At 40.9% G+C, this 10,788-nt stretch overlaps 1 protein-coding gene across 1 annotated transcript; it reads left to right on the plus strand.

Moving 5' to 3' along the window:
* Positions 1 to 505: 505 nt before the first annotated feature.
* Positions 506 to 7,261, plus strand: syngr2a (synaptogyrin 2a). Its single transcript, XM_084329936.1, has 4 exons — positions 506 to 696; positions 1,523 to 1,760; positions 2,642 to 2,778; positions 3,323 to 7,261. Exons 1-4 carry the CDS (start codon positions 598 to 600, stop codon positions 3,527 to 3,529), a joined length of 681 nt encoding a protein of 226 aa, XP_084186062.1. The 5' UTR covers positions 506 to 597; the 3' UTR covers positions 3,530 to 7,261.
* The last annotated feature ends 3,527 nt before the right edge of the window (positions 7,262 to 10,788 follow it).

A 10,788-nucleotide genomic window follows, 5' to 3' on the forward strand; every position in this document is an offset into this window, starting at 1 on the left:
TAGATTACCCAGTATGGTTGTCAATATCCCAGTGTACCCAACCCCCCCCCACCCAACCTCCTCCAATGTACAGTTTCTACGTCAAATGTATATACTCCCTTTTCCTGACTCCTTCTGTATCACAAACAGTACTGTATTTGCAAATCTGGTATGTCATAAATGTATAGATGTAGCAGTACTGACTATCTGTATGTCATGTATGTCATATAATGTCCAGATGAATTGAAAATGGGGGACCCTGATGTAAACAAGACGAAAGTCTTTCTCTGGTCTGCATCCCCTTAACAATTGTGTGTATTGAGCTGTACTGTATTGTACCCATTCTGCAATCTGTTAATAAAGTTTTCAATCAATCAATTACTCTCTGTGGCATTTTTTATCGGCCTGAGGTGATGCTGATTTGAATGGGGCTTTCCATTTCATCATGTCCATGTCTGTGTGTTTGTGTTCTGAAGAAGAGGGCGGTCCTAAAAACGTTTCAGGAAATTGGTGAGAAAACAAAACTGGTCAGCAGGAGTGGACCAGCAGGGGTGAACGTGACGCACACTAGTTGCATTGTCACATTACGGGAATATTTGTCCTTATTGTCCCCCAAAAATGGATAGTAGTGCCTACGGGGCGACTCTGGCCGGCGGTGCCTTTGATGTAATAAACTTTGTGAAACAACCGCAAACCATAGTGCGCTTCTTAAGCTGGGTAAGTGTACAACGTTGGCTAACCTGGCTAACATAATAACGTTACAGAAACTGTAACAGATGTCAATTGACAGACAGACAGCTTGCCAGGTAACAAGTTATTTGAAACTAACGTTAAGTAATGGTACTAACGTTATTTACAAATATTAACGCTGGGTTTCCTGCTCATAAAAGTTCGCCGTGTTGTTAAACGGAATTTCGTTTTCTGTTTGTACAGTTAGCGTTAGCCAATGTTGACCTAGCTATAGCTCTTCTCTTGCTGTGTCACCATACTTCAGTAGCCAACGTTAGCCTTTCACCACCTGTTGAACTCCCGCTGACTGCTAACGTTGTCGTCTGTGGTTGTTTGTTTACGTAACTATGATGCAACTGTCAACGCAAGTGATTGATTGATTGAACACTTTATTAACGGATTGCAGAATGGGTACACAATACAGTACAGCTCAATACACACAATTGTTAAGGTGATGCAGACCAGAGAAAGACTTTCGTCTTGTTTACATCAGGGTCACCCATTTTCAATTCATGCAAGCGCAGGCTAACTTGTTGTTACAGTATGTTACAGTATAAACAGCCGTTTAATGTTTTCTAACAAAGCAGGCCTCGCAATACTAGAGTTTTGAATGAGGCTGTGTCGAACCTATTTCGTTTTAGGATCTGTTCAGGTGACTCTTGTAGGGCTTCTCTTGCCATGATGTGAATCATGTGATCAGCATCACGCAGCTAGGGCCCTGGCTTTATCCATAGCCATATCTTCATGTATGGGGCTATATCCCCCCTTCCCCATTGTACCGTATATATCTCACAATTTTACTTACTGTTTGCAGATATTTTCCATTGTGGTTTTTGCCACTATCACTGCAGAAGGCTACATCAACCCGGCATCAGCAAAGGAAACCAAGTGCATGTTCAACGATAATGACACTGCTTGTAGCTATGGTGTGGGAATTGGAATTATTGGATTTCTGGCATGTGTCATCTACATCATACTGGATGCCTACTTCCCACAGATCAGCAATGCCAAAGACAGAAAGTACATTGTTACAGGAGATTTGATGTTCTCAGGTGAGTGTGTTTTATTTATATACCATGCAGGTAATGTAGGATAACCTTGATGGGAAAATCCATAAAACACCATTTAGACTACGTGTTTTTGAACATGAATAATTCTACCTCAAGAGAAGACTCTCAAGACTAATCTCTGATGTGAAGAGATTTAGAGCTGCTCTTCTAACAATTGAAGGTCCTGCCCTCTGAACATTTGCTCTGCCATGTTGTTGTTGACGGAAGTGGATCATTTTCTGGTTAAACAACCAAACTCCAAGATGCACACTATAATTAGGTGCAACCCTCTGGGAGAGGTTTTTATCCGTCTGTCCATCTGTCAGTCCATCTATATAGGTGATTTAATGGGTAAATGCAATATTTTGTAGTGATGGCACCCTCACCAAAGAATGTCTCTTGATACATGCTAAGAACTTAATTGATCCCTATGGCCCAGGGGAATCTGGGTCTTTGACAGCAACCAGAACACTACACAGCAATGTGTTATTCATAAGAACATTGCTGACTGATATATATACAAAATAAGGAATAGAAAGTAAAAACTGCTCTTCAACGTCTATTTTAGGGATAGATTTACTATATATAAATCTGCAGACCTATTGATTTATGTGCATAATGAGCATGACTGATCATGTGACACAGCAGATTTACAAAATAATGTGTACGATGAGAAGATGTGGAAAGTATGTACAGATGATGTGCATATGACATGGGGCGGTTTGCAACATCAGGTCTCATCATCCTCCTGCTGGCTGGACTGGGCTGTGGTCCAGATGGATGGCAGTTGGCACACAGAGCATTCTACTTATTACTTTTTAAAACCGTTTCAATCTACAATTTCAAAACTGCATGTAATCTTTATTTTCTTTTGTGACTTTCAGGATTCTGGACCTTCCTGTGGTTTGTCTGCTTCTGTGTCCTGGCCAACCAATGGGCAAATAGCCATGAAGATAAAGCGGTTTCTGGTGATGCTGCTCGGGCTGTTGTGGCTTTCTCTTTCTTCTCCATCATCAGCTGGGTGAGCCTCTCCTCCGCCCTCTCTCGCTTGTGACCCAGTGTTTTAACTAGCAAAATAACAGAGGCTAGGTTTGCATTTTGTACTTTAGTTGTATATTGTATCATTTGTATAGTATTTGGTCTTTATCTCTTCAGCACAATCTCAGGGGGCTCATACCGAATCAAGCATTTCACTGTAATGTACATGTACCTTATATGTGACAAATAAAACAGAATTTGAACATAATTATGTTCTGTTTAATATTTGTATATGCAATCTTCTTTTCTAAATACAATCAGACCCCTGAGTCGCTCAATAAACAATGTCCACAAACTAGAAGAAAACTTCAGATACAAAAGATACCTTTTGATGTTTTAAAATAGACAACAATGCCACAAATCTATATGATACCAATAGTAAGGCTATTGTATTTCTATACCCAGCCCTAAAGAGGATCCTCTTATCCTTACTTACTCAGTTGCTTGATTAAAAATTAAATAACAGGTATATGCACTTTTCTACACATTGTGGTACAATTCTAACCTTCATGTGTCCTCTCCCACAGGCTCTGTTGACTCAGTTTGCTTATAGAAGGTTTCGCGAAGGAGTGAGTGACTTTGACCATGGTTACACAGACCCAGCCAATGACCAAAGTTCCCCCTACCCACCCACCTATCCCCCGTATCCCAGCAGTGGCCCAGAGGGTTACCAGCAGGCACCCTTCACCCATACACAGGAGCGTCCTGGAGAATACCAACCTCCAGCATACTAAAGGCACGGTATCCTAATAAACGAAACTGACCGGTGTTATTTATGTATACACATACATATATATATATATGTGTGTGTCACGGTAAATGTAGGAAAATGGTGATGGTGGAAACGGTTAATGTGGGTGGGCAACACAAATGGGTTATTGGCCTTATGGAGTTGCATTACGATGGATTCTCTAAATCTCTAATTACACACAGATGGCAATGATTTGCTTCGGTCATCCACTGTAGGACTAACTTGTAAAATCAAGCATAATTTCTTCACTAAAATAAACATGTGTTTAATACATACAGACTATCAAACCATAGGCACGTCTTATCTGTCCACCGTGTGTAAAACATATGTTGTTCACAATATTGTGATCGAGTCCTGCCAACCTTCTGTTCCTGTGTTATTTAAAGGGGAACGTCACCCATATTTAGAATTCCAACATGTTATTTCCAAGTCCTAAGAAAGTTCAGTGAATATTTGTGAACATGAGCTACTCTTTCTCAAAGCCAGAAACCTGAGAAGGAAAACCTCTGGTTTTGTTGACCCACATTATGTTTGTTTTTGCGTTTGTATGCCCAAATGAGCTTTATTCTATAGTAGTGTTCTCAGTTTTATTTTTTCTACTTTTTCTCCCATCCCAATTTCGTATTATCCAATTCTACCCTCCCCTGTCTCGAGCGTTGTTAGACCATGCCTCCCACTTGTTGGCTGCAATGTGGACGAAGCCTTGCATCACGTGTCCCCTCCGGTACACGAGGAGGCAGCCATCGCATCTTTTCACCTGCACAGCGCAATCTCTCAGTGGCGAGGAGTAATGCGTGGGAGGCTCACGCTGCCCCCGATACTTCCTGATTCTGCTGTACAGGCGCACCAACCGACCTGTAGGAGTCGCTGTCCACAACGTCCGATCCCCACCCCCTAATACTGCCAATTGTATTAGTATGACCGACCAGCCAAGCCGGAAGCAACGCCGAGAGCTGGGCTCGAAACCAGCATCTCCTGCGTTAGTGGCGAGCGCCTTGCCCACTGCACCACTTTAGTGTTCTCAGTTGTGAAAACAGAAAATGTTTTCTAAACAGAAACACGGCTCACAACTAGCTTTTTCATTTGGTATAATGCGTGTCATTATATGGGTGAGCATTTTGGGGCTGGGCAAAGGCAAGCAGAAAATGGCTCAAGAATCTTAACGCTCTCTTCCCATTTGCTCATGCCCCACATTTTGAGAAACTTGGTTAAGGTGACATGAACTAAATCATTTACATATTCTAGGTCTAGTGGATGTTGCATGTTCAGTTTGGCACAGTGCCTTGCTGCAAATGCCACTAAAATATATTTTCGTTCACTTGCTATTGTAATTCTGGGTAAAGTAGATTATGAGGCCTAATATGTCCAGAAATCTCTTGAGTTGAACTTTGGTATGCAGAAAATGGGTAAGAAGTATCTCTCTCCCTCTCCCCCTATTTGCTTGTGCAGAGTTTGAGAACGACTAGGTTAAAGTGGTTCTCAAACGGCATGAGAAAATTATGGAGGGGGCTAACCATCTTGCTCCAAGGCCTGCAGAATATTGTAAGCTACAGTATGATTGTCTGGCAAATTGTTAGGAAAAGTTGTTTATTTATGCATGTGGGCAGATAGGTGTGACTGTTTTGGTAGCCTACATGTATTAAACTAAACATGTTTATTTTGGTGAAGAAATTGATGGTTGATTTTATAAGTTAGTCTTACAGTGGGTACAGGAAGCAAATCATTACCATCCATGTGTAAAATATGCAAGTGTGCCATGCAGCAATCTGGTAATAAGGCTCTAACAAACACTAGTTGGCTGATATCCTAATCTGGTTAAATTATGTATCCAACGTTAAAAAACATTCACGTCTTGTGCATAGGTAGTCTTAAGGTTCAAGGGTCCATTTCAAAGTGAAATATGTGGCCCTTTCCTTTTCCTTATCCTAACAACCTACCCCCATACCCATGCAGGTACATCTACCAAAAGAGTGTATAGCAGAATCATACAGTACCACTCTGATGCACAAATCCTCTCTACCCAAGTTAAATTAGGCTAGGCTAACCCGAGGCTAAACCAGTGGTTTTGTTGTGTAAGGAGAAATAATTACTATCTTTAGGAGTCTGCATTTCCATCGCACACAAGCCGTCCATGTTGCCACAGTATGCATTTGCTTAATTGCTCACATGGTCCTGTTGCATAATTCCACCCACATTAACCATTTCACTGGGAAATGTGGGATTTCCACCCAGATTTCCTGTCTGGTTGGGAAATTTGCACCTCACTGTGAACTTGGTCAATATGCAGATTTCCCAGGAAATGTGTCAAATCACTGTTTAAAATCACTACATTTACCGTAATATATACAGTGTGTATATATATATATATACAATGGTTGGCAATGGTGCCTTTACAATTGTGATTGTTCTCTGCACTCTACACTGATTCCCTTCCTCGTTAAAACATTTGCATATTCAAATGTATGCTGAGAAGTGTCTTGTACTTATGAGTATTGCAATTTGGTGTCGAGTGGGTGTATGCTGCGTTATGCACTCCATAAGTATCGTATTGGGTCAATGTGAAAATATTTAGCCAAAGAATTCTATTGGCCTGTGAAGAGGTATGAAGACCCCGTTGACATGGTTCTCTCTTCTTCACCCCTCTTTTATTTTGTATTCTTCGAGTGTCATTATTTTGAAAGATGTTATCAACCCACTTATTTGAGCTTAGGTGCATTGTGTAGCAGGGGAACCCGCTTTGCAAATGAAAGCTTAAGAGCTATGGTCAAACCTTTTTGTATGAACTCTTTTTTTGTACTGTCTTGTGCACATAAATATGCTTTCATAATCATTCTTAAATTCACATGCACAATTTTAACTGCCATAACCCTGGGATATAGTTCGTCAGTACCTGATTTACTTTTAGGTCGGTCGGTCCACAAAGATTTCTCCACTCTACTCTAGCAGCCACAGGTTTTGCCCTATGAGGCTGAAATTTGGCATGGAGGTCTGACTAAATGACTAAAAGGGGGTGTGGAAATGGGTGTGGCCTATCGCAAAAAGGTCACGGGCAAGGTCAATTTGCGCTTGTTACTGATTTTATTTTCACTTATCCACAAACCAGTAAAATGTTTAATTAATGGATGCATTGAAAACTACTGTACTGCTATAGCTTTCTAATCTACCACTGTACTTAAAACTTAAAAGGGCTTTTGTGCACTGAAACACATGCCTTGTTTTCTTAGGGGCATTTAATTGTATAATTGCAATACCATTTAAGATGGTTATTCAGTATGCATATCAGTTGGATGCTTGTATATAAAGGTGTATTGTATTTTATATTAAGATTGTCTTCTTGCATCCTGACCTGTATGTCTGCTACCTCTGAGAAGCTACTGCTAAATGTGCCTTCTGAAGAGTTTTGTGATTATCATTTTAATTTGTTTTCTTTTTTATTTCTTACAATATGCTAATCCTTTCAGCCAAAAGTGATTAGAGTACATCTGTAACACTACAGTGCAAATATGGGAGTTTTATTAGCTTTAATTTGAATCCTGGTGAATCGGGATGTTTATCAAATAATACTTTGATATTTTTTTCCACAACCTTGCTGTGTGATCACATGCATTGCAATATCACTGCTGTACTCAAGGATAATTCTCCCAAAAGTGCCTTATGTGGAGTACTGTATATCAATAATATCTGAGGTTTGCCAAATAAAGACTGTTCAAGAGTTTGTTTCAGCCCTCTTTTATATCCTTGAGTCAGAACATGTATTCCCATAAGGGTGTGTTCCTTTGGCAAATATTTGAAGAGTGATTGTACTGATGTGTGATGTGTAAGTAGATTAACTAGTTATATAGAGGATATAAAGGCTATTTAGCTATGCAAAGTATTAGTAAATGTAATTTCTCTGCAGTGTCATTACACATGTTGCAGAGGTACCACCAAAAACATTGGTTTCTTTGTCAGTATACTGAGTATTTGCATATTGCTTTTTCTGTACTGCTCCTTATATTGTATACTTGTGAGTAGGGCTGCAACGATTAGTCGACATAATCGACGACGTCGATCATAAAAACTCGTCGACGCCGAATTTTTGCGTTGATGCGTCGTATACCCTTTTTTTTTTTTTCTCTCTCTTCTTATATAATATACTTTTTTTTGCACTACCTATCTTTGTGAAAGTGGCTTCTCAGCTCTGGTCCAGCTGAAGACAAAGCAGAGGAACAGATTGGACATTGAGCATGACCTCAGAGTTGCTTTGTCTACCATCACCCCAGACTAGGAGCAAACAACATCCCCAGTTATCCCATTAGTTCCCTGGGATGTTAAGCTAAGAAGTCTGCTAAGAAGGATATATTATTTATAATTATTTTATTTCATTGTGTTTTTAGCCCTAGTTGCACTTTTGTTGGGGGGTGAACCCTTGCGAGCCCTTGCGAGCACGGGGAGAACATGCAAACTCCACACAGAAAGGCCTGGGAGATACCCCACCTGGGTACCTGGCAACGCGGAAAGAATCAGGAAGCAACGGGGGCGGCGTGTCCCTCCCACGCAGACCCTCGACGCTGAGAGATCGCGCTGTGCAGGTGAAAAGATGCGGCGGCTGCCTCCTCGTGTACCGGAGGGGACACGTGATGCAAGGCTTCGTCCACATTGCAGCCGGTTTGTGGGAGGCATGGCCTAACAGCGTTCGAGACAGGGGAGGGTAGAATTGGACAATACGAAATTGGGATGGGAGAAAAATAGAAAATGGGAGAAAAAGTAGATAAAAGAAAAGGACAATTCTTTGGCTGTAGGATTCCGGAATCTCCAATGATCTATGAGACTGTATTGTGACATAGTTTGAGAGAGGTTCTAAAGTAGGATTAATAGAACCGTTTAAATATCCTCCAAAAATAGGCAGATGGGAACTTAGGAAAGGAAGATAATGTAATGTGTGAGCAAAACTGTTGAAAATTGGGGATATACATATTGACCAGCAACTCTGGTGTTTGGTACAGGACGATAATATAGTGGCCATTTTTATCAGCAATGACCTTAGTGTGGGAGAATTGAACATTGTTTTCAATAAGAACTGCCGCACCTCTGGCCTTTGAATTAAAGTCAGTGTGGGAAACCTGGTTAAACCTGTGATGGTCGTTTGTTCCTTAGGTGTGTCTCCTAGGTCCAGCGGTTCTCAACAGGGGTGCCTTGAGATTAAAAAAAAATACCATATTTGGATAAGTTTGACCATTTCTCAATCTGAAAATCATTATTTAATAAAACACAGAAAAGGATCACCAAGTTACTCTGGATAAAAAAAAACTTTACAGACAACATTGAGACAAAGCTTCCTGATACATCTCCATCCAAACTCTTGGAAGAACTCATTGAAATCTCATCTGATACCACCTGGAGAGCTAGTTTCAGAGTGTGGTGCTGAGTACCAAGTATCTCATGATACAGCAGTTAAGGTGTTGATACCATTCAGCACCACATATCTGTGTGAAGCTGGCTTTTCATCCATGACAGCTCTGAAAACAAAATATAGGGCCAAGTTGAGCCTTGAGGATGACATGCGTGTTGCCTTGTCAAAGATCTCCCCACGTATTGACCATATTATTAGCCAGCAGCAGCAGACCTCGCATTGAGCTAGAAATGTCCACTGAGTGAACGAGTGCTTATTTTCTGTATTTATTTATATTTTTTGAGAAATGGTAACTTGGTGATCCTTTTCTGTATTTAAAAAAATACATTTTTACCAGTTTTTGAGAAATGGTCAAACGTATCCGTATCCAAATATGCTATTTTTATGGAGAACAGTGCAGCTGCAACAGATAGCACTTTAGTGATCCTTTTCTGTATTTAAAAAAAAATACATGATTTTCAGTTTTTGAGAAATGGTCACACTTATCCAAATATGCTATTTTTATGGAAAAGTGTGCAGCTTCAACAGATAGCACTTTAGTGATAATTTTCTGTAATTTTATTTAAAGAAATATGCTATTTGATTTACTACTACAAGCAGTGTAATGTCAACAGTACTAAGCCATTTAGACCTGAAACACCTAATAATTAATAATGCGTTATATAGGCATTGTTACGAAGGATCAGATTAAACCGAATATATATATTTACTAATTGATATATATTGCATAATATTTGTATATCGTCTGATATCCCTTGTGTATTCTTTGTACATATACACGGAATATCCCTTTACCTAGTACAGACCATAATATTTCGTTCTCCTATTGGACAGCGGTCCCTTAGGCGCCACTGCCATACCCCCAAGGTCTAGTTCAAAGTCACCGCCAAAGACATGCCTGGACATGAACGGCTCTGCGCAAGAATACGAGACAGGAATAAGGCTGGTACTAGTTTGTTCAACTAACGTATAAATATGGCGCAGGTGAATACAGAAGTAGTTCGAGTTACCCAAGTGAAGCCTCACCCACGATACAACGTGCGGTGAAGTAGGGCCCGTTTGGCCCCAAATAGAGCATTGAGACCGCGTGCGAATTGATAGCTGAAGTATCAGAGTTTAACGCTGTACCGTCGAGTTCGACCTATTCTATTAATTCAGTAATAGTCTATTTATGTATAGTGTATCGTGCGGCAGTGACCAGCATTACCAACGTTTCCTCGTACCAGCTAGTGTGCTTATCCAGGCTGGGCAGCTTAACCTGGCGCCTTCATCCGAGGAGCCCTAGACGAGGACCGTGTGGACATGTACACTGGATAACCTACCCGACGACTGCATAGCCCTTTTCGGCTGGATTATATTTGCTTTGGTCCTGTAGCTGATGGAGCGGAGAATCGTCTACACCCACAATTGTGTGGGATTTACCCTGTGAGGAGCAACGTCGAGCCCGCCTCTAAGACGCCTGAGGCTGGCTAGCTTTCTTCCATGCGGAGCTGCATGCCGGAGAATAGCTGTTATTCGTCTGCGGATCAAGAGATTATTGCACTGTCTCCTGTACCTGGAGTCTCCCTATTCTTCGTTGACCCAGACTTTGCTACCGACAAATCCTCTCCCCTGCTGGCCTACAACCGGAGGGACCCTACTAGTATCTCCCGCTGCCCTACTAGTGTACCATAGATATAATTCCTAAGATACAGGTGGTATTCATTATCTCCTGCGTAATATTATAATGGACTTATGCTCTTGACTTACTCACGCACATTCTTCGCCTTACAAGCGCGACTCTAAGTAAAGTAATGTAATCTACTATTATTGCTGCTAATAAATATTATTCTAACCAAGATTTGTGTGGA

The sequence above is a fragment of the Notolepis coatsorum genome (assembly GCF_963971535.1).
Source record: "Notolepis coatsorum genome assembly, chromosome: 14".
Taxonomy (NCBI): Eukaryota; Metazoa; Chordata; class Actinopteri; order Aulopiformes; family Paralepididae; genus Notolepis; species Notolepis coatsorum.

Excerpts from the sequence above, each read along its gene's own strand:
- syngr2a (XM_084329936.1), top strand. The coding sequence starts at position 598 with ATGGATAGTAGTGCCTACGGGGCGACTCTGGCCGGCGGTGCCTTTGAT. Across the intron at positions 1,761-2,641 it reads AGGAGATTTGATGTTCTCAG|GATTCTGGACCTTCCTGTGG; the intron begins GTGAGTGTGTTT and ends TGTGACTTTCAG. Across the intron at positions 2,779-3,322 it reads TCTTCTCCATCATCAGCTGG|GCTCTGTTGACTCAGTTTGC; the intron begins GTGAGCCTCTCC and ends CCTCTCCCACAG.